At 40.0% G+C, this 22,987-nt stretch overlaps 2 protein-coding genes across 17 annotated transcripts in view; one reads left to right on the plus strand and one right to left on the minus strand.

Annotated features, from left to right (window-relative positions):
* The first annotated feature begins 420 nt into the window (after window positions 1-420).
* On the plus strand, window positions 421-18,487 carry HELB (DNA helicase B). 6 transcript variants are annotated; one of them, XR_008575817.1, is made up of 13 exons: window positions 422-758; window positions 1,997-2,371; window positions 5,557-5,783; window positions 7,594-8,466; window positions 9,479-9,650; window positions 10,431-10,572; window positions 11,559-11,689; window positions 12,664-12,748; window positions 14,153-14,212; window positions 14,776-14,980; window positions 15,832-15,966; window positions 16,479-16,636; window positions 17,306-18,126. XR_008575817.1 is itself a non-coding variant. In XM_054816156.1 (13 exons), exons 1-13 carry the CDS (start codon window positions 503-505, stop codon window positions 18,409-18,411), a joined length of 3,117 nt encoding a protein of 1,038 aa, XP_054672131.1. In that variant the 5' UTR covers window positions 422-502; the 3' UTR covers window positions 18,412-18,487. The 6 variants fall into 6 exon arrangements, 5 of the variants coding, with proteins under 5 accessions (XP_054672140.1, XP_054672113.1, XP_054672152.1 ...); XM_054816156.1 differs by lacking the exon at window positions 17,306-18,126 and adding an exon at window positions 18,406-18,487 and having other exon boundaries at window positions 16,187-16,636; XM_054816146.1 differs by having other exon boundaries at window positions 16,187-16,636.
* Window positions 18,488-19,716: 1,229 nt separating this feature from the next.
* Window positions 19,717-22,987, minus strand: part of GRIP1 (glutamate receptor interacting protein 1) — a 328,500-nt gene continuing 325,229 nt past the window's right edge. For all 11 annotated transcript variants that reach the window (XM_054816101.1, XM_054816071.1, XM_054816125.1 and 8 more), the window contains 2 exons: window positions 20,979-21,125; window positions 19,717-19,957 (listed from right to left, as the gene is read on the minus strand). In XM_054816101.1, the coding sequence (XP_054672076.1) occupies window positions 19,721-19,957; window positions 20,979-21,125 (384 nt within the window). In that variant the 3' untranslated portion in view covers window positions 19,717-19,720. The remainder of the gene's footprint in view (window positions 19,958-20,978; window positions 21,126-22,987) is intronic.

Here is a 22,987-nt window from a genome sequence, read left to right on the forward strand (position 1 = left end):
TTTCTCATTATCCTACTCTGATTCAATTGGTAATAAACTAAATTAATTTTCCCAAGTTGAGTCTGTTTTGCCTGTGACAGTAATTGTGAGTGATCTCTCCCTGTCCTTATTTCAACCCATGAGCCTTTCGCTATATTTTCTCTGCCCTGTCCAGCTGAGGAGGGCAGTGATAGCTTTGGTGGACACCTGGCTTCCAGCCTGGGTCAACCCACCACACAGGGCAAGAGCTAGAGGTCAGGGCTCAGCCCCACACACACCCAGCGCGTGCTTCTTCTACCCGAGAAGTCACACTGCAATTACCGATTCTCTGCCCTCCCGTGCACCAGACCAGTTTTGTGCGCTACCTCACCACAACTCATCCGTCGGCCTCCAGTAAGGCCCGCCACCTCCAGAGACGGCACGGCCTCCTCCAGCCACCACCCCGGCCGGCGGCACCACAAAACACTCGACGCCCTTCACTAGGCCGCCCGGCCCCGCCATCTCCTTCCGCGCCGTCCGCGGGATGTGGGAGGGCCGGGCGCGGTGGTGGGCGGAGGGATCGCGCGGGAGGGCGCGGAGCAGTAGCGGCATGGCGGTGTCCGGTTATCAGCGGCGGGCGGTGGTGGAGCTGTGGGGGGTGTTGCTGCCCCCGCGGCGGGTGGCGGAGTCGGAGGAGGAAACCGAGGAGGAGGCCGAGGAGGAGCCGTATTTGGCGGAGGCAGCGCTCCTCGAGGCTTCCGGCCCGGAGCTGGCGGCCGCGCTGCCCCCGCGCCGAGCCGGTGAGGGACGGTGGGAACGGAGCGGGGCCAGGCGTGCGGGCGGGCAGGCGGTCCCCAGTGTCCTCAGCCCGCGGCTTCCCTCGGGGGCGGGTTTGGGCTCGGCCCGGGGGGCTGAGTTTTAAACGGCTGAGCGGCACCCGGCGTCTGCGCCGCGCCGGGCCCGGCTCTCCCGCGGCCCCCGTGTTGGTCCTGTCCCTGACGGCCTCCTCGCCGCGGCCGGGAGGGGCTTGTCTGCTGGCGTGGGCTGTTCTAAAGGGAAATCAACTCGAAACTCCCTCCTTCCCTGGTTACGGAGTTCTGAATCCATTCTGTATTCAGTAATTCTGAATACTGAATACAGAAATCTTCCGGCCACAGTATTGCAACAGTAAGAAAACATAAAGTTTTTCCACTTAAGTTAACTTTACACAAAAAACCCCCATTTTTTTTTCTTTTATGACATGTAAGAATGTTGATACTTGACATTACTGATTCCCTACTTTCTATTTAGTACTTAAAAAGCAGGTGACGTTGGAGCAACTTTTGCCTAGCAAGAATATTTTATCCGAAAAATGTTTTAAAAATGGCTAAATTGAGCTAGGTAACAAGGAGAAAATAAATAGACAAGTTGTTATAGACCTAAGATCTGCTGGTACTCTGGTTTGGTGAGAAACGGGTCCTGCTAAACGTAGGTCCTCACTTTGTTCTGGTGGTAGCATTTAGTCCCCAAGTGTGGGTCGAGGAATGATGTATTAATTTTTGTGAAGGAAAGAGGAGGCAAACCAGGTCATGCAAAATATTGTTTATTGTATTAATTGCTTATAATTTTAGTGGTTTCAGTGCAGGAAGTATTTGGTATGCAAATGTGTCTGAAGAGCATGCAGGCACTGTGATGCAATACTCCGTGGCAAAACTCTTTGAGTTGCAAACTTGACTTGGCATGAATGGCATATTAAACCATATGCCGGTGTGTTTAACTGGCTTAATAAATATTCATACACAAGTTTAATTTTGTAGTTCTGACAGAGAAGCAGTTTTAGCGCTTGTTTCTGAGGTTGGTTTTGGTTTTGTTTTTAAATACTACTGGAAAGACTGACATCAGGAAGTTTATGAAAACTCCTGCTTTACTTTTACTACTGCAACTTACACAAAAGACAAAAATAAGCTTTGAACAAACAAAACTCTTTTAATCAAACCAAACTTTTAATCTTTATGACTATTAATTAACAGTGGTTTTATTTTTCTTTTTAATGATGCAGTTGTTATACAAGAAGACAACTCCAAAAAGGAGTATGAAGTAGTTGGACGTTTTCCATTAGTTGACCCTTGGTGGAGAGTTAATGTTAAAGCTAAAAAAATGGGGTCGAAGTACTTTGTGCAAGGATATCCATCGTATTTTCTGCGGACTGATATAGAAGAAAACAACCGACAAGTCTTTTCACTCTTTCTTAAGGCATGTGCCGTTCCTGAGGATTTTAAAGAAAAGTTTTTTGCTTGGCTTCCTACGGAGTCTGTGCTGAGTTTTAGAAATCTTGAAGAAAAACTAAACCAGTTCCAAGTTTCACACTTACAGACAGGGAAGAAACAAAGAGACACCAAGGATTATGATATCTTCTACTATGTTTTGAAATCATGTAGGTATATCCTGTGCTATTTTGATTGTTTTATAAGCTAATGAGTTCTATCTCAGATACTGTGTTCAGGCTAACATGTCTTCATATGAAGTGTATGTTCAAATTAATTTTGAACATGCAAAGATTCTTCTTATTTTTAAATTTGAGGACAGTGGGACAGCTGGCCAGTTAAAGATAGGCATACAGTTATAAACTGGTGTGGTTTAACCCGGCAGGCAGCTAGAACAACCACACAGCCGTTCACTCACTCGCCCTCCTCAGTGGGATGGGGGAGAGAATTGAAAAGAAAAAGGTAAAACGTGTTGAGATAGAGACAATTTAATAGGATAGAAAAGGAAGAGAATAAAAAATAATGGTTAAAGAATATACAAAACAAGTGATGCACAGCACAATTGCTCACCACCCGGAGCCCGTGCTCAGCTAGTTCCTGAGCCGTGCCACCTCCCAGCCAAACCCCAGTTATATACAGACCATGACATCATATGGTATGGAATATCCCTTTGGCCAGTCTGGGTCAGCTGTCTTGGCTGTGTCCCTCCCAGTTTCTTGGGTGCCCCCCGCCTTCTCGTTGGCAGGGCAGTACGAGAAGTTGAAAAGTTCTTGACTACTTGGCAACAACTAAAACATCAGTGTGTTATCAACGTTATTCTCATCCTAAATCTAAACCACAGCACTATACCCACTGCTAGGAAGAAAATTTAACTCTATGCTGGCTGAAACCAGGACAGAAACACATAACGACTTCCCTGAACGCTGTAGGCTTCCTAAGTAGAATTGTCTGTGCTAGGGATGCAAAGGCACTGCTGCTGACTTCCTATAGTTTTATTCAGATATAAAAAGGCATATTTAAAAATGAGTTCACCACTGCTTAAACATGGTGGTATGGCTTTTTAGGACAAATACGTGTTCAGATATAGTATAGCTGCTGCTCTGCGGTGCAGGGGAACAGTGAATGAGTTCAGTGTAGTCCAAATCAGCTCCGCTAAATAGTCTAGTGTATTTGAATCCTGTGCATCAGCAGATTGTTATGGCTGGGGAGCAGAGTGTGGAAACGCTGGAGTGTCCCCATGTGGAGATAGTTCAGGACTGCTGTGGACTATGTTGGTGTGACTACATGGATGTTAGAAATGGGATCAGGAGTGTGCTTTTGAAGCAAACATCGCTTTTGTCCCTGATGCGGTTGCAGTCTCTGAGAGTATTGACTATTCCTGCTGGATGAAACCCAAAGGTGTGTTCCAGTTGCACACCTAAGGTACTCCAACCCCTAATGGGCATTTAGTCTGTGGGCCAGACTATAGTTGGTCTGAAGCAGAACACTGAAATACACAAAGTCAAGACATCCGAGACATGTCTTCAGCACTAACTCTCCTGTTTGGATCCGATGATCTGTTTCCATTATGCCCCGTTCCTGATGCGGACATAGGCAGTCCTGGGTTGGTGCTGTACAGAGCCACTTTGGTGTCAGTGCTGTGGGACTTGGTACTCTGAATTGCAGGAGGTCTTTTAAATTCAGCGGCAGCTGTGCATAAATCTGTACAGACAGATTGGGTCTATATGGAAGTCTTCCAGTACCTGGTTTACCGGGTGGTGGCAGGCCAAAAGATGGAGGTGACTGTTTTGGAGGTCAGATCACGTCTGACAGGAGAGTTCATAGCTTCTGCTAGACTACTCCAAATCACATGTAAGGAGAGGGCCATGGGCTTCAAGATTTTTGTTGCATTTTTTTAATGGTAGAAAAGTTCTTAACTCGTATTTATGGACTTTAAATCTTTTCACAACCATGGAGATGGGAATCTATAGCGGTAGAAACTTGACTGTAGTTGACTGCATGATTTTTAATGAGATATATGGATCACTTCTGATTGAAGCTGGTGATTGCACAGCATGCCTAGGTGTCCTGTTCACTGTTCTTGTAGTTGGCAGATTTTTCCTAATATCTAACTTAAATGACTTTGATATAAATTAAGCTTTTTCTTTCTCTATCAGTGGGCAATAGAAACAACCCACCTCTTCGTATGTCATGTTGTTACTATTACTACTGTCACTTTTTCCCGGTTGTCATTGTTACGTGCTCCAGCAGTTTGTTATTCAAGCCTTCGTGATACTTTTGTCTAGAGGTAGTGTGTGTTGATTCTCCACTTGTAAATTCAGCCTTTGCTTTAAAGGGAAAAAGTTTAATCTTTGCCTTTCTGTGGTGTTGTGGTTTAACCCCAGCTGGTAACTGAGCACCACGCAGCCACTCGCTTCACTCCTCACTCCCCCCAGGGGGACAGGGGTGCCTGGCAGGGCATGGGAAGCTGAAAAGTCCTTGACTTAGTGTAGACACTACAACTACCTAGCAACAACTAAACATCAGTGTGTTATCAACATTATTCTCATACTAAATCCAAAACACAGCAGTATACTGGCTACTAGAAAGAAAAATTAACTCTATCTCAGCTGAAACCAGGACATATAGGTAAGACAGTGATCAGAAAAAGTACTTAACTGAGAAAAATGAGTGTTTAAAAGTTGGAATTACGAAGTTTCCTTAACACGTCATTAAAAATTGTTGGGGTTTTTTTAGATACTTCTTTAGAACTTCTAAAAGTCTCACTTTCTTACAAAATTTGTTTTTTAAAGCAAGGTATAGAGCAAATCAGTTTCATTACCCCCCTTTTGCAGATCCCAAGACTCATCCAAACAGGGATAGTGATAGCTCAAGTTTGGGGTCATTAAGAAAGCCAGTGGAGAGCACTATTTTCCGAAGTTCCTGTACTGATCTGATATTACAAATTTAGAAGCCTGTTTTCTTATTTTGGATTTTGAATGTTCTTCTATACATCTGTATGAAAATTATCTTTAGATAGGAGAGGCAAACATGGGGATATCTGAACTGACTTTCTATGAAATACTGTTGAGTAAGCACTTTAAACCAAATGTATAATACATATTTTCCAAATGAGTACATTTAGTTTCAGTTTTTATCTATCATCTGTTTACTTTTTTTTTTCCCCCAAGGCACTTCAGGGAAAACAGACTTTAAAAGAATTTAAAAGGGATTACAAAGAATAAGAAACTGAAAGAAATTAGGGATGTTTTGGATGTAGGCAAAGCAGAAGGATAAAAACCAGAGTCAGTTTAAATTGCCTTTACAAATATCTTTGTATATTGCTTAGAACTTTCTTCGTTTATGGTGCATACAGTTGCAGGAAAGGCAGTATTGGTAGCTCTGACTTTTCCGACGATACTGGAATTCTTGCCAATTCTTCTGCCATGCCATTTTTGCTGTCTGTTGGATATGCTGTGTTGGCAAAGAAAGACTGAAGAAAACAGTGGTATGGATGGTGACGAGATGCATTTTCAAAGCAAGATGCTAACAAAGTTGGATGAGATATTGAAGAATGAGCCATGGAAACTTGGATTCAGCAGGGTAAGTAATATTAAGCAGGGTAAAAAATGTGTTGCTTGTTACATTTGAGCTTCATTAGAATACAGTGCTGTTTCAGTTACATTCATTTTACTAACTGGGCATTTGTAGGAGGTAAAGCTTAGTTTATTTGGAAATGGATGATTTACTGGACTCAGTTTTAGCAAAGGGTTTTTTTTTCCAGTTGGTCTACATTAAATCAGCCACAGAAGATGATGATCAGAGGGCTGGAGCACTTCTCCTGTGAGGACAGGCTGAGAGAGTTGGGATTGTTCAGCCTGGAGAAGAGAAGGCTCTGGGGAGACCTTATTGCGGCCTTCCAGTACCTGAAGGGGCCTACAGGAAAGATGGAGAGGGACTGTTTATCAGGGAGTGTAGTGATAGGACAAGGGGTAATGGCTTTAAACTGAAAGAGGGTAGATTTATATTAGATAGAAGGAAGAAATTCTTGACTGTGGGGGTGGTGAGGGACTGGAACAGGTTGCCCAGAGAAGCTGTGGATGCCCCATCCCTGGAAGTGTTCAAGGCCAGGTTGGATGGGGCTTTGGGCAACCTGGTCTAGTGGAGGATGTCCCTGCCCCCTGCAGCAGGGGGTTGGAACTAGATGATCTTTGAGGTCCCTTCCAACTCAAACCATTTTGTGATTCTATGATTCTGTAAGATTTTAAAGGTGGTTTTGTTATAACCATTTCCTTAGTCTTTTCTACAAGGAACATAAAATTAAATACTTGATGTAATTGGCCAAAAGTAAGAAAACTAATTTAAAACCCTTGATTGTACTGTTCAGTTTTATACTGGCAAATGAGATTTCCTGTTTTTAATACATAGAACAGTATCTATGCTTTCATAGTAAGGTAGTTAAGTTACTCTGTAATAAGTCATCTGGTCTAGTCATTCTCCTTTCTTATAATGGGATTGCAGTTGCTGCTTACCTTCTTGTTTTCCTTTGCTACGCTTACTGTGCACTGTAGCTGCTGAACCTCACTTTAGCACTCCTCTACCTCAGATGGGAACTATAGCTCAATAGTTCAGCAGTTTGCTTAGTTAATCCATCTGCTTCAACCCCCAAATGCTTTTACTGACGGATGTTCTGACTTGTCTTTAAGACCTCCAATTTCAGAGATTCAGCAGTCTAGCCCAATATATTCCAGTATTTCACATCCTTTCCTTTAAAAAGATTTTCCTGATGTCCAATTTGACTATTCCTTGATGCAATACAGACTTGTTGCTCTCTTGTTGCTTGTACCAAGGACCTGCATTCTCACTGCAGTTTTTTTATTGCTTGAAGACTCGAGCTTTTTCTGTTAAGGCTCAGCAAGTCCAATTAATTTTTCTTTCCCTCAATAGTTCATCTTTTTTGCACATCTCAATCTTTCACTGTTTTGCGGTAATCTCTGTAAAGATTGTATATTTCTTGAAGTAGCATGTTCAGAATTGGGTACAGTATTCTGGCTAATGCCTTTCCTGTGCTCTGGTTCTACAGGTGTTTGTGCCTTTACTTGAAATTGTGCTAATTAGGTGTGCACAAGTTCTCCCTAATACCCAATATCTGCACCAGGTTTTTGAGTTTTTAAAGTTACTGTTTTATACAGAAAGGTGACTGAGAGGAATTATCATTTCATCTTACTCTTAAATATCTTGCTTTCATATAGCTTCAAAAGCTTTATAACTTTGTACATTATGAAAAATACAAACATTTTTGGAGACTTCCACCCTCTGAATTGCAATTTGTGTTTACTAGGAAGAATGTTATTCAGAAGGGGCTAACATCTGAAATAAATATGTGTTTGCTTTTATTCTTTTTGGGGACAAGATTATGTATAGGGAACTGAACCTTTCTTACTGCGAGGCAACGTGGGCCGCCTTCTGTCAGTGTGAACATCTCCTCTGGAAGATTCCTGACTTGCAGAAGAATGCATTAATTCTGTATAATCAACTCAAGAAACAGTGTAGAGAAATGGGACACACTTATGAAGATCAAGATGAATTAGCTCGTTTTGTATCTAAAGATATGCCCATTGAACATGCTTGGCAATCTCTTGAATTTTTGAAAGATCAGCAAGTAGTGATTAGGGAGAAAAAACTAGTGTTTCTGCCTCACCTTTACAAATCCGAGAAAGACATTGCAATGTATATAGGTAACCTTCTGTCGAACCGCTCGTGGCAACTGAACGTTGATGTGAGAAAAGTACTTAACGTTTCTGAGACATCAGGAGAAATGGTAGATAACAAAATGAATGTTACCCAGGCTCGTGAAATAGAACATCTGAAGGAAAATAGTCTGGACAGTCATAACTCTGAAAATCACTTTCCTGAAAAGGAAGTGAGGTCTACATCTGGTACCCAAAGTAAAGCAGAGGTAGACTTAGATCAGATGATTGCTATGCAAAAGATTTGTTCTAATCCTGTCACAGTCATAAGTGGAAAAGGAGGCTGTGGGAAGAGCACAATAGTTAGCTGCCTTTTTCGTCACTTAAAGCAAATGGAAAGAGAAGTGGAAGCTGCTTCTAAGGACTTTGAAGAAGACCTGGATGCATCTGAGGAATGGAATACCTTCGATCATCGTTGGGAGTCAGAGAATATGTACACAAAAAAAATTTTGAATGTACTGTTTACTGCACCTACAGGGAGGGCGGCAAGCCTTTTGAGTGAAAAAACTAAGCTTCCTGCATATACACTGCATCAGGTAAGGAATTTTTTTTTTTTTTATTGTATTCTGAAAGACCTTTTGGCACTGTCCATTCTTGTTTTGAAGAAAAAAAAAGCTTGTTATTGAAATTTCATTATGAAATGTGTAGCTATTAATGCTTAGATACAACTTGTCAGCATTTGAAAATCAGCATTATGTTTTGGGGAATCATAAATCAATCATTTGGAATACATTATTTGCTGTAACTTTGTGATTTTTTTTCTACTTACATGCATCTCAAATTTGTGTCTTTCTAGGGCATCTGGTCTTTTTAGTTTCTCTTTTTTTTTTTTTTAATTAAGACACAAATACTTTAGATGGCAGAGATGTTTTCTAGTCTGTCGCCTAGCAGTTATACTGATACCTGCACAAACATGAAGAGATCAGTAGCCTGGGGTTGAATAATGAGATAAGTTTCACTCACACAGTGTTTTCTTAATTACTGTTAAATATTGTGCAAATTTTTTTAGAAAAAAGTAGAAAGCAAACTCTTTGTTAACAAACTTAGGTCAAGTCTCTGTTATCATAGGTAGCGGATGTGCCTAGAAGATGTTGGAGACATGGAATAACCTGTATAAATCAAAATTATAATATCATAAAAAGTACTGTGGGCTTATTTTATCTTTAGGGACTGGATAGTTGCGTGTTCTCCTTCCCCATGCAATGTTGGGGATTTATTAATGTCAGCAAGTTGTAGTAAGAGGTGTTCTGTTGCTGAGCAATGTAATGGCTGACCTTACATCCTTTAGGGTCCCTCCAGAAAAAACCTGATGCATTCCTGTGCTTTTATGTAAGTCAGTGTTGATAATCTCAGCTAGAAATGTGTTCACCAAGGAGGAAAATAAGACGGAACGGTTGAGTCTTCTGAGTCTTTACAGGTTTAAGTTCAGAATTTCAGATAATAGGTCTAAATACAACATTAGACAATACCACACTCTGGCTAACTTTGTAAGACAGTTGTTTACAGATGATAAGTGTCAGAGCTTGATTTATTTTGATTTGTTTCTAGATCATCTATAGTTTTAAATCGTGGAGGCAGAGTGAACAAGCACAGCCATGGAAGTTTTCTACTGTGACAATTCTGATTGTGGATGAAGGAAGTTTGGTGTCTGTACACATTCTTGGTTTAGTTTTAAAACTCTTGTGTGACCATGCTCAGCTTGCCAAACTTATTATTCTAGGTAAGTGAAACAGCAAATTTAGCATTATACAATATACAGTGTATCAGGGCTGCCACTGGTCTCACTGAGTCTCTTAAAAACCCCAGAATGTTACATTGTTCTGTACTTGGATATTTCTGCTTTTTCATAAGTCACCTGAGATAGACAGTTTTCCATCTCAACTGTCAGTATAAAAGTATCAGTATCTCCGTTCTCTGTTTAGCAGCATTTTGTCTGATTCTGAAAGTATTGACTTCTGTGCGGTAGCTTATTACATCTTGCAACTGGAAAACTTTTCTGATTTCCTTAAAGAAGCTAGTGTTTGCATATTAGTCATATGTTAGAAGGGAGGTTTCATGTCATTCTTAATGCTGAGATCATCTTGGTTTAATTCAGAAAGGAAAACAGTGTAAAATCAAAATTTTCTGCTTTCTCAGAGGTTTGCTTTTTGGTGTGCCATTTATGGCATTTGTTTTTAAATATGTAACTTTCAAAATGTGTTTGAATAAGATGTGATCACTGTCAGTGTTCATTATGCAGAGTGATTTGCACCTGCTAGTAAAGCATTACTTTGGAATGAGGAGTGAGGAATGGGAAAAATTTAAACTACACTACAGCCTGATTCCCCAAAGAAAGTTTCTTAGATTCATGAAAGTTTTATTTCACGTGAATTGTATTGAGGAAGAATGTTACTATGTAGACCGTTGAGGATTTATTAATTCCAGTGGTTTTTTTTCAAGACAGTTTTTAACAGATGATTTGTTATTGCTTCTCATAAATACTAATTTGCATTCTGTTTAGGTGATACTAGACAGCTACCAAGCATAGACCCAGGAAACATGTTAGTGGATGTCTTTGAGGGTCTAAAATCAAGAGGCTTTTCTGTGGAACTGCGAACTAATCACAGAGCAGAATCGCAACTAATTGTAGATAATGCGTCAAGGTAGGATTTCCTTATGTGTGAAGCAGCACTCTGAGCCTTTACCTGCAAAATAGTAGTGCATCCAGATTTGACTCTATAGTACTGCTTCTGTTACAGTTTCTTATTCAACATCAGTAACAATGGTTTTAAAAACAAACAAACCAACCCCCAAAAGAACAACAACAAAACCCCACAAATTTTTCCAGGAATATATGTATTGGACCAAAAAAAAAAAGTGTGTGCTGGAATACTCTTGAATTTTATGGGATGTATTTCATTATCACATACTCTCTGTTGTTTTCAAATGAGTTGTGCATGCACAAATTACCTTATGCCTTCTGAAATGACTTACAATTGCTTCTCTAAAAAGGAAGTTTTAAAGATATTGCTGGTAAGTGTGAGAACAGCTAAAACAAGCTGAATTACATTGAGAGTTTAGATGTCAAGGGCCATTAAATCATAGTTTCTTTTTATTTTTTTGTTGTATTAATACCTAGAACCTCTAAATGTTTCCAACATTTGCATTACTTTTGGTCTGTAAGTAATCCTGTTTACTGTCAGTGCATGATTTTTTTTTTAAACCTCAAAACCAAAATCTAGGTCTGAGTGCCCAAGACCTTTTGATGTTGATTGGAATTTGAGAATATTCTGAACATTTGCAAGATGTCCAGAATTACTAAGTGTTTTACAAACACTCTCGCTGTTCGGGTCTTTTTTTTTGGTAACATGTCTGTGTTACTCCAGTCTGCTCCCAGGAGAATAACTGTATGGGTAATACTAAGTATCTACTACAGTTCTGAAGGGTTTAGAGAATCCATTACCAATTTTTTTTTTGTTAAATGTGAAATTAAGTTAAGCTCAGAAGAAAGAGTTTTTGGTGTATGTAGTGTAGCTGTCCAAAAATTTATAAATGGTGAACTTCAGGCTGATGCAGATGATGATACAGTGGAATCCTTTAACTGGAAATAACTTTTCTTTTCTGTTTTCCCTCCACTGCTCTGGTCAAGAATCTCTCAGCGGAAGCTTCCTGAATTTGATGAGGTGCTGAAAGTTTCTGCTTGGAATGAGGAAATGACAATGCCAAACCCAGAGAAGAAATTCATTCTTATTGCTTTGCCTGCTGGCGGGAGTTGTGACAGTACGTGTGTGCAGTCAGTTTGTGATCTTGACTTTCCCTTTGATAAAGCACAGACTATTTGGCTGGAACTAACATTTTGGTCTGGTTTCATTTCTGATATAAATTTAAATGCTAGATTCGTAGTTTATCTTTTGCCTTCTGTAAGTGCACACAGCAAGACCCATAAGTGCAAAGGATACACTGTACAGCTCCTGCTCACCAGTTACATTTTGAAATTCCACCAGTGTAATCAAATGTGATTGTCTTTTTATGTTGTAGCAGGAGCTGCCAAAGATTAAATTTTTCAGAGGTGAATCATTTGAGTAAACAGGAGCTGTAACAGGATGGCATGTTGGACAGGAATATGCTCCCAACTCTAGAGCAAGTTAGGAAAATGGAAGCAGAGGGGACACCAGTATTTCTTTAAAACTGTTTTGGGGTCAGGGTCAGGACCATTGGTTTGGGTTTTTTTTTAACCATTATTGGAGAAAATTATATGTATCAAAAAGCTTCAAGGGGGATGTGGGAAAAAAAATGGTGCAAATATTATCGTCTTACCTTACTATAGTAACTTACTTAGCAAACAGAATACTAAAAATTTATTTCTTCTGTGAAATCTAAATGTATAGGTCTGTGGCTTAAAAGTGTTCTATCTTTACCTTTTTAACGTGCTGTATCAAAACCTTATTTTGCATGAGTTATGCTCTATGCAACTGTTTAACACAGAGAAACAATAATCTCCTTCCATATCACTCTTGTCTCTCAGATTTTAATAGTGGGATAACTGCATGATACTTTTTTGGTGTTTTGTGGCGTGTTTTTTTTTGTGGGAGGGAGAGTGTCTTTTTGTGTTTGGTTTTTTGTTGTTGTTTTAAACTAGTTGAAATGAATTGAAGCAAGAAATAAGCAAAGGCAATTTCATACTGAATTATGTTTTTCTTTCTTAAATTGTTCTGCATATTTTTATGCCTTACCTTTTATGTCTTCTAAAACAGATTTGCAAACTGCCATAAAGACTTTACTTAAAAAAGGACCAGGATTGCAAGATGCCAAACAATCACAGTTCATTGCTTTCAGAAGGTAACAGAGCATGCAGACAGACGTTGAAAAAATCCTTGCTAGCAGCCACAGTCTAAAAATAGCTGAATGTGTTGAGTTGGAGAGACTAGTGGCAATATCATAAAATTACTAGGCCAGGTGTCTTTTCCTATGCCTTCTGGTTGCCCCCAGTCTCTCCATGGAGAGTCGCTTCAATTTTCTATAAGCTTAATGTTATTTTGCACCATGATTTCTTGCCTTTGTGTTCATGTTCATCTGTGCTGTTCATGCTAAAGAAACAAAGGGTGAACGTAAGTGGTCAGTTTTTGTAGTAGACACTCTGAGAGCCTGGGCTCTGGTGTTTGCTAACAGTGCATTGTTCTTCAGAAACGAAAGGTGAGGGTTTGACTGCAAGAGAAACCCGCAAAATAAAAAGTAATGTCCATATTCAAATGTATCCCATCACAGCAGAGGTGAATTACAGGGTGCACGATGGAACATATAACCTAGTGTCTGTGCGTGCTTCTGTCACAGGTGGACATTGACCAAATTACCAAAGATACTTGCATGTTAATCGTGTGACAAGGGCCAGATTTAGTCATACAGTCTGATGCGTGTTAGTGCTCCTGCTGGGCGCTGGCGAATGCCTACAGCTTGGCTATTTGGAAGCACAATACTGGTCATTTAAGAAGGGGTGGGATGTAGGGCTCTAACACACTTTCAAGAAAGATCGTAAAGTTTAGTAATTGCTGGTAATGTGAGCCATCACAGGAGCATTAATGCTATGGATGCCCTCACAGGAACACTGAGGGGATAAATGTAATGTCCAATAGTACCAAAAGCCCATAAACTTAGACTTCTGCTCAGAAGGATACTTAAGAAAAAACCCTTCCACTTTTATTTGTGAAGAACCTTTTCTCAGCAATTAAAAAGCACCCACTATTTACAGGTTACTAGTGTGCAAATAAGTGATTTATAAATTTTAGCTAGTTCACCTATTTGTTGTGAATGCTGAGTAACTCTGAAATCAATTTTATTTCTCCAATCTGCATTCGGGTACAATACTGTAATTAATGATTTCCATATAAGATTCTTCTAGAATGTATTTAAAGGTACTTAATGTGCATTTAAAAGTTAAAATCTCAGGTCTTTAAGCAGCAAATACATCTTCTGTCTATTTTTAATACATCCTCAGACAGGAAACAATATATCCAGGCTTTAGTTTTTCTTTAGTTTTGTTCTTTCTCTTAAATCTAGGTATGCATCGCAAACATCCTTGCCTCACTTCCTGTGTTATTTGGACAAAACTGTTCCTTCTGTATCCTCTAAAGTCTGAATCAGTGATCATTTTTAATTAATGCTAATGTGCTGTGGCATGTAATTGTATGCTTTGTATTCATTAAGTGCATCATGATTTTGCTCATGTTCTTGTTTTGTATGATTTAGGCAAGATTGCGATCTAATAAATGAACTTTGTTGCCAACACTATTCAGATCACTTAACCAGGTAAGCCAGGGTTTTGCAGTTTTTCCTGTGAACAATCTCACTTCGTCTTTGCAAGTGTTACAGCCAGGCCAACAACCTAATATAGAATTTTGGAACTTTTAGTATTTCATCTAGATCTGATTATTTATGTTAGAAATCATTTATACAATAATCTTTCTTTGATGGGTTCTTAATCTCATCCTGGACTGTGAACAGAGATAACATAAAGTAAGTGTTTGCCTTTCATTTAAATTATCACTATGTGAATTCCAAGATTTTGAGTTACTGCTGGAAAAAAATCTCAGGTTAATTATTTTTTTGCCACTGTATGATTTCTAAATAGATTCTGAAATATTTCTGGAATCAGGATTTTGGTGCTACTCCCTATTACTGTTTTTTTTACCAAAAGGTTTTACAAAAGTTCAAGAAAACATCTTCTAAATGTGAGTTGTCTTAACTGTTCTGAGCATTATTAAGGCTTTTAATCTGGCCCAAGTATAGAGAGGGGAAAGAGACGAAATACTGAGAGACGGTAAATGCATACTTTGTAAATACACTTCTCCCTTTTTCTTTCTCTGACCTAGAGACCATAAAAACCGACTTGTATTTCAAATTGATGACAAGATTTCCTGCATGCGGAATACGTATCTCAAGGACCTGTTGCCGGACTCTGGTTTCGGACAGGATCCTAATCGCCATGAATGCAAAAGTGGAGAAACGACCCTCGCTGTAGAGCCTGCTGAGGAGGGCAAACGACTGTGCAATGGAGATATATTTTTCATAACAGGAGTAAGTCCTTGCTGCAAGAACTTGCACAAAAACCCCTAGGGGTAACTGAATCAGTCCTTGTTGATTCCCCAGAACAAAACAATTCACACTTTAAAATTTTAGCCCAGAATACATACTTAGTTTTTCTGCTAAACTATCATGTGAAAGGCAAGAAAGAGGCAGACTTGCAATAGCAAATGAAAAAAAAAAAATCTCTGGGTGTTTTTGTAAAATGTGTTTTAGTTGGCCTGCTCGTGTCCAGTGTAAATAAATTTTGTAAATACTCAAATGTATTGTAATCAAAATGCATAATGCTTTGGATATAGGTAGAAACATAGTCTTAAGTAAAGAATGAAGCTAATGTTACAGCTTGAGTGCGTCTCTGGCAGAAAACTAAGCTGACCAAAAAATACAGCAACACAAACCCTGTATTTTTCTGCTGGGTTCAGTGAGTTGAGTTGACCCAGCAAAGGGTCCAGTGAAAGTATCAATATTTGTGCATGGGCAGGGGGGAGCACTCAGGGTTGGCGGGAGAGAGTAGGCTCTTCTCTGGTCGTGGCAGCAAACTGTTAAATGGCCTCACTGGTATTACTTCACTGTACCCTAGGATAATCTAAGCTATCTGGGGGTTAAAACTTCCTTTGTCAGCATTTTTCTTACAAAACAGAGGGTGTTAGGGTAAGCCCTGTACAGTGAAACTATTTTCCAGTGAAAGATAGCAATCTTTGGGGTTTAGCATCTTCTGAAACTATTTCAGTTGTGACTATTGTAATTTCAGGGGAAGCTAGCATATGGACATACGCAGATGTGTAGACATTGATCAAATTGCTGATACGAGCTTACTGCTGAGTGGTGTTGTGCTATTTCTTTAGGATGTAGAAATTGATAAACAGCGCTTATTGACCATCAGCAGCACGTACGGCTCCACATACACTGTGAAGTACAAGGCACTGAAGAAGCTATGTCATATAAAACATGCATGGGCCAGAACTATTCACACATTTCAGGTAAAAATAAAGAAGCCATGAGCTGATAAAACTTCATCATGGCTTTATCTTGCTAATGTACTGTATTTTCATATGAAAGAGTTGGAAGCTCTCTTGAAACTAAAATTCCTTCTTGAGTGTCCCCAGTGGCCTCCAATTTCCTTGTTCTTGTAAGTCTTTTTTTTTTTTAAACTACTTACTGGAGATCTTACTTTGATAAGGCTTCTTAAACATGTTTCAGGGTTCTGAGGAAAAAACGGTTGTCTACGTGGTTGGCAATGCTGGTCGTCAGCACTGGCAGCATGTATACACGGCCGTGACCAGAGGACGCTGCCGTGTCTATGTTATAGCTGAAGAGACGCAGCTCAGGCGAGCAGTCACTAACAAGAACATGCACAGAAAAACTCGCTTACAGAGGTTTTTGAGAGAGGCGATGCCAGAACCAAGCAACTGTCCCAGACAAACTTCCTCTCCCGTAACAAAGAGCTGGCAAAGTCAAGAGGTTGAGACTCAGTCTGTTTCTGTAACTCAAGGTGCTCCTGACCCATCTGAACCTCCAGCGGGCTTGATGAAACAGGAAGGGTCAGCAGTTCTCAATGAAGAAGAGCAGATGGGCACTTTGCAGCAAAGTCCATGTAAAAGAGAACAAACTCTTGCAGAGAATTCTAAGGGTGTTGTGAAAACACCCCCTGTAAGTATCTCCTTACTGAGAAAGTTTAAAAGGAACTTTTGCACACTTTTTCACCACCACAAGTGGCCTGGATATTGTTATGACTGTTTTATTATTATTTATTTAATACTAAATTGATAAATATATTAATAAACAATACATTAACAAATTAAATTCAGGCCAGCTTGGATGGGACTTGGGGCAACCTGGTCTAGTGGAGGATGTCCTTGCCCATGGCAGGGGGGGTGGAACTAGATGGTCTTCCAACCCAAACCATTCTGTGATTCTCATTTTCAAGATGACCAGTAATTGGTGAAGCAGTCAAGTTTAGCAGATGTTTTCCTAGAAAAATACATGACCAATAGGGAAAAATAAGTCATAATGTCAACAGCAGTAAAGGCATACATCTTGTTGCTCATTGAAGTGATCCGTTGGCTAGCTTAGCCTGTATTAGCCAATTCTTTGTGTACCGAAGTCAGTTTTTAGGAGCTGATCTGCTGTGAAAGATTTATATAAAATTTCATTGTGTAAGTTGATTTTTATACAGCCAAACATGCTTAACAGATGCTTTTTTCATTATACCTAATTTCTGAGCTCCATCATGGGGAAAGAGCTTTTTTTGAAGATGTTACTGTATTTTAGTTCTAGGTCAAACTCTGGTAACATTTTTGTTTTGGTTTGGTTTGACAGACAGCGGTACAAGATTCCCCACTTGGGTCTTCCAGACTTAAGAATCTAACTTTGGAACAGCCACCTCCTAGGAAGCTTTTCAAAAACTAACAGTTTTATGAACCTTGCTCGAACCTGTTTTGTTCAAGATTTTTGGAAGAGAGAAGCTGGATATGCAGATGATTTTCAAAGCGAGCCTTTTATATTTCCAGTGATCTGTTTGTAGGAGGAGATTCCTTGGTGTGTCAGTCATCAAAAATTGTATCACTCTCTTGTTCTGGTGAAGAATGAACTGACAGTTCTTACAGGATCCAGACGTTCTCTTAAAAATACATGGGGATTTCTAGGTTTAAAGACTGTAGCCATCCACACCAAGATTTATCCTTCTCCTAATGCTACAGCAGTGCTGGGCAGCTGTTACTGATGTGCCAGAACTGCAGTTTGCTCTTGAGTCAAAAACCAGTGTACAAAGGGGCCTTTAGATTTTCCTAATGTGGCAGATTTATGGGCATGAATCTTTGATGGATTATGGATTTTCAATCTTGTTATAAATAGAACTTGCCGTTGCTGCTTTAGCCAGTAGTTGTAGGCTGATAATGATCATGGTAAGAAATGCAAAATTCCAAGTCAGCGTTCAGATAACATTCCGCTTTCAGCCTTTTTTTGTGTGCTATGTAACCTGCCGCACTGTAGTTTTTGAGATTAATAAGGTGAATGTTTAAACATCAGACAAATTGTACTAAAATTTGCACAGCTTGCTTGCTTTTAACAATTTTTTTTTTTACACATATGGCAGAAAAAAGTATACCACAAATATAAACATGGTAGGTTTTGCTAAAACTGTGGAAAAAATATGTGGAGAAAATATAAAGTAGAAAAATGCTACCTCATTTGTAATGTCTTTAAATCAGTGTTTATTTCAATTTATACAGTTTTTCCATACAAATATTTGCAACAGTTTGAATTTCAAAAAAACATAACATAGACGATAAATATCATGCTATTAAAGTATTAAATTTGTACAAAAATACTTTACAGTTTAATACTTATTTGTTACAAATAAAAATACATATTTAAGTGACTCATGAACATTTTTATTTTTTTTTTTTTACATGATTCAGCATTGAATGTCATTCTGACCTTTTCTGGCAGTGCTGAACTAGAAATCCGAGATACTTGTGTGTGCAGGGCAGGTGAGCTTGTTCATGTATTGGAAACAGCAACGGGGGTACAGTTAAACAATGTAAATTGACCAGAAACAACTCCGTAAGGTGATTGCGTAGATATGGAGACTCTACAAATGTACAAATCCAGTATCTTCATATTCACCAATAACAAGAATTACCAATAACAACTTGAATACCGGAATAAACCAAAGCAGCTGCTGGTGAGCATCTAAAGCAACTGGCAGTATTTTATTGCCTGGGGAGGAGAGGGGAGAGGAGAGAATTTTGTGTGATGTGTTTGTAAAAGATATTTACAGTTTTAAATTCTAAAAAGGTGTTGCAGGGGGTAATGTTTATCATAAAGAAGGCTGAAAACAAAGCATATTAAATGGGATTTTTGTCCCTTCAAGAAATTGTTTGACTTAAAAAGCTCACATGTGACAGTACAAGTTTACAGGTTTATGGATCATTAAAGAGCTTTTGTCCCAATCTTCCACTGACATAGTTTAAAAAAAAGTCATTTTCTTTTAAAACCTTTCTAATTTGTCTGAAGTCATTTCAGTTTTACTCTCCTTCACAGGTTTTATCCCACTAAAAAAGTCTCTGCTTAAAAATCCCCACAGGTTGCAAGTCATACAGTTAAATATTTCATTGCATAGGGAATGACATATGTTCTAACAGAATTTACCAAAGCGGGGGAGTAACGTTCACCGCGTACTGCTGCCTCCTACGAGCATTTTGTTAAAACACCTAAACCGTGCTTTGGCTGAAGAGTGCACCCTTCTTGCCAGCAGAATACAGATGCCCAAAATGACAGCTCTAGCCATTTAAAAAGAAAATCCAGTGCAGCTTGTCCATCAGACAGCACCTTTCTCCTAAGATGTTTTTAAACACCACATGACCTGGGCACCGCTGTTAGCAGAGGTTAACTCTGCGCTTTTCCCTCAAACAGCAGCTGCTGCTGAAGGCAGAGGAACACTTAAATCACGTTGAAAATATCTCCCCAGCTTCTTACTTGAAGGAAAAAAGACCCTCATGATTTTTTGTACTGTTGCTAATGATAAGATTGTTTAGAATGGAATGACTTAACGAAGAGTTAAACTTTTTCAAAAGTAACCGTGAATTAATACAAGCCTTGAGACAGACAGCCTGACCTCCTGTGCTTTTTAGTGCTGTATAGCATCTGACCCTCAATCTCAGAGGACTCTGAAAGGGATTTAGCACCATAATTGTCTTTTGTTACTGAATGTCCCGCTGAAATGATTTTCTGCTATAATGTGTTTGTAGGATCCCGTGTCTCTGCGTTAACATTAGCGTGTCCACTTTGTTGAAGGAAGGCATTGTTCTGGTCACTCCATTCCCCACTTGCTGAAGTCTGTTGTTCTGAGCTTCCTTTCTGAGATGCCAGGGGGTTTCTGCTAATCACCAGCTCCAGCTTATTGCCGGATTCGGCGATGAGGGGCACAACTAGACAGCAGTCAAAGTCTCTGGTGCGAACGTGGTTTACCTGAGAGATCAGAAGATTGATTTTTATTACCATTTAGGAAAAAGAAATGAGACTACAAGAGAAACAGATTTATCCTTGAGACTACGGAACCTGATTTAAATATTCCAGGTGGAGAATTGCCCAATACAAGACACTTTAACCATAGCAGTCTGAAGACACCGGTTGAGTCTTCTACTCACCCTTTAACAGACGGTAGCTGAAGTGGGCATATTTACACCGGTGACAGCTGTCACAAGGCCCACTCCATAAGTGACACTTAACAACACGTGGTTTCTGTGTCTTTCATGGTGTTAACATTCAATGCAATAGATTGCATCTTAAATGTCAATTTAGTTCAGGTCTTCTCTGGTTTTAATTAATAATACATAGAAATTTATATAAAATATTTTATTGGGCTAGTTGACAAATAATTAGTTTTTTTCATCACGGTCCAGCTTGGCCCTGGGGTAAGTGTGGTGCTGAGCAAGTATGACATTATTCCAACTATGTCAGTCAACAACTTGGATTAAGCACAGAAACAATTCTGAAATCGGTATCAAGAACAGGAAAAATTACCAATCTGTCTGGAAATGCCTTTGTATGTCTCGTCTGGGCTTCTGAAATACCTAACATTCTGAAGAATTTATTCATATAAACATGATTTCAGAGGAAAAAAGCTAGCCACTGCATAAAAGCCCAAGTCACCATGAACTGCTGTCTTTTCTTACGGAGGCTCTGAGCGATCCACGCGGCCTGTGGCACAGAGCAATTATGATCAGTTGTCCTTCTCCCCGTCCCCCTACACACAGCCTTTCCCAGCAGAAAGTCAAAAGAACAGTACTGCTTAGCATTTAAAATATAATAATGTAGATAATAAGGCTGCTCCAAATAAGTGATGAAAAAACCCACTTCATGCAGTCTTCTACTATCATGCCTGTGTAGACAGAGCCCCAAACACCACACAGTGTGGTTACAAAGCTTTTACAAAGTAATCTGGGCGTTGTGTCCCTTAGCGCTAAACCCGTGTGGTGCCAGAAATTACCTGTAAAAGTCTGTCGTACGGTTTTAAACCTCCCAGATCGCCAGGGCCAGCTGGTCGAATGTTTTTAACATACACTCCTTTTTCCAATAAACCATCTGAGACACTGAACCCAAAGTCTTCTCCATCAGCATCTTTGTACAAAGTTACCTGGGGAGGTGATGTGACATGATGAGAAGGGAAGAAAAAAAAAAGTTTGTCCACATTTCTACAAGCATTAGGCAGGTTTTTCTTCCCACGATGGTTTTGATGGGGCTGTTTTTTCCATATTAGAGACATCACTTACCTAATATTTGGTACTTAGAGTTGTCCCCATTTGGACATTATAGTAATATTCTCAGAAGCTGCCTTATTCTTCAGGAATAACCAGCCCTTTTCACTTCTGTTTGCCAGCTGGCAATTCATGGTATTTAGCCCACCTCTTGTGGTGTCAGGTTTTTTTTTGTTACCCTATTCTCTACTTGCCAGGCTCTGAGTACACGATTAGCTTTAGTTTTGCTTCAGGGATGAAGACCTGGCCTCACCCAAACAATTGGTGTCGTGTCTTCCGGAGGGCGTAACTGCCAGCAGCAGCACAAGCCCAAGCCAGCCTGGGTTTGGCCAGGCAGTGGTCCACCCTGTAAAGCCTCATCTGAAAAGTGCTCAGTATAAGAGTTACAATGCAATCTTTTGGGAAAAAAAAAAAAAAGTATGAATAAGGCTCCTTCCACCAGAGCTTGCAGGCAGTGATCTCACAGTTACACAATCATGAGCTGGTCATTCAAAAGCAGGAAATAGGAGTTAGTAAAACTGTTAGGAGAAGGTTTTTCAAGTGTTCAGAGAACAAGTCCTCGCAGGTAGTTTTGTGAATGCAGTTATTTGATAGAAAAAGATTCAGACACTTCTTTGTAGATACATGGTATGCTCACGTGTTTATTTCTGTGGGGTTTTTATTTTTTCTTGCTTCCCTTTCGCATCAGGAGCGCAGACCTACACAAGTAAATTGTGTGAGTCAATGGTGTCACATCAGACTGACGCTGATGCTGGCACAAAATGTGTGTGCAGATACAGTCACACAGTCAAAATCATGCTTTTACTGCTATAGCTTATGTCACATTGGGTTCAAAAACACTGGTTTTATTATACCTTGGCTGATAAAGCGACAACATTAAGAGCGGTCTGTAATTTTGTAGTGGCTCGGTACTAGTAATGCTTCCATGTGCTGCATCCTTGTGTGTGCCAGCCACTGAATTCCTTTCTGGTGTTTCTGACTTAGGGAATCATTCAAATTGAAAGGGACTTTGGGAAGCCTTTAGTCCAACCTCCTGCTCAAGGCAGGCCAAGATCAAATTTGGATCGGGCTGCCGAGGACTTGGGTCAGTATTTCATAGAGGAATGCCAAGGCACAGCAGTGCTGGGGCACAGCGCGGGTTGGTGCTGCCGTTGGAAAGCTGCTGAGATCCTGCCTCAGCTGCCATTGTGGAAAGGTAAGCAAGAACAGACAAGGGTGTATCAAAACAGGAGTGAAGGATTTGCTCAGATACTTGGGTTTGGGGTTGTTTTTTTTTTTTTTTTTTCCTGTTCTCTGCAGGTTTCTTGACTTGACTTGGCTGTAGTGGTATTTCAGCAGTGCTTTAACCAGAATGAAACCAGGCTCACTGGGAAGTTTGGGCAACAGCTGAGAGAAGTTAGATATACCAGCTGCTGCAGCATCGGCACCATTTTATCTGTAGACATGGATGGTGCCTCGCTGGGCTGCTGTGAAAACATCTGTCTCATGCTGTGGTAAGCAAACACACCCCACACACCCCCCCGCAGTATTTGTCCCTCACTTTACACCACTTCCTCCTCTTCCCTTGTTTTTCTCCCCCTGTACAACAGGGCAAAGCCACACCTAAAGTCCCATTAACTAAGCTGAACGTTTTCTCCCACCAGTGACATTTTTGGGTATGAGCTGTCATTTTAAACTTCCCACTGGCTGCTGTGTTTATGGTCTTTGCCTTCTTTTCTCCCATTGTCCCCCAAAGTAACTT

This window comes from Grus americana, chromosome 1 (genome assembly GCF_028858705.1).
Source record: "Grus americana isolate bGruAme1 chromosome 1, bGruAme1.mat, whole genome shotgun sequence".
Lineage (NCBI taxonomy): Eukaryota > Metazoa > Chordata > Aves > Gruiformes > Gruidae > Grus > Grus americana.

Excerpts from the sequence above, each read along its gene's own strand:
- HELB (XM_054816138.1), top strand. The coding sequence starts at position 503 with ATGTGGGAGGGCCGGGCGCGGTGGTGGGCGGAGGGATCGCGCGGGAGG. Across the intron at positions 2,372-5,556 it reads CTACTATGTTTTGAAATCAT|TTGCAGGAAAGGCAGTATTG; the intron begins GTAGGTATATCC and ends TGGTGCATACAG. Across the intron at positions 5,784-7,593 it reads GGAAACTTGGATTCAGCAGG|ATTATGTATAGGGAACTGAA; the intron begins GTAAGTAATATT and ends TTTGGGGACAAG.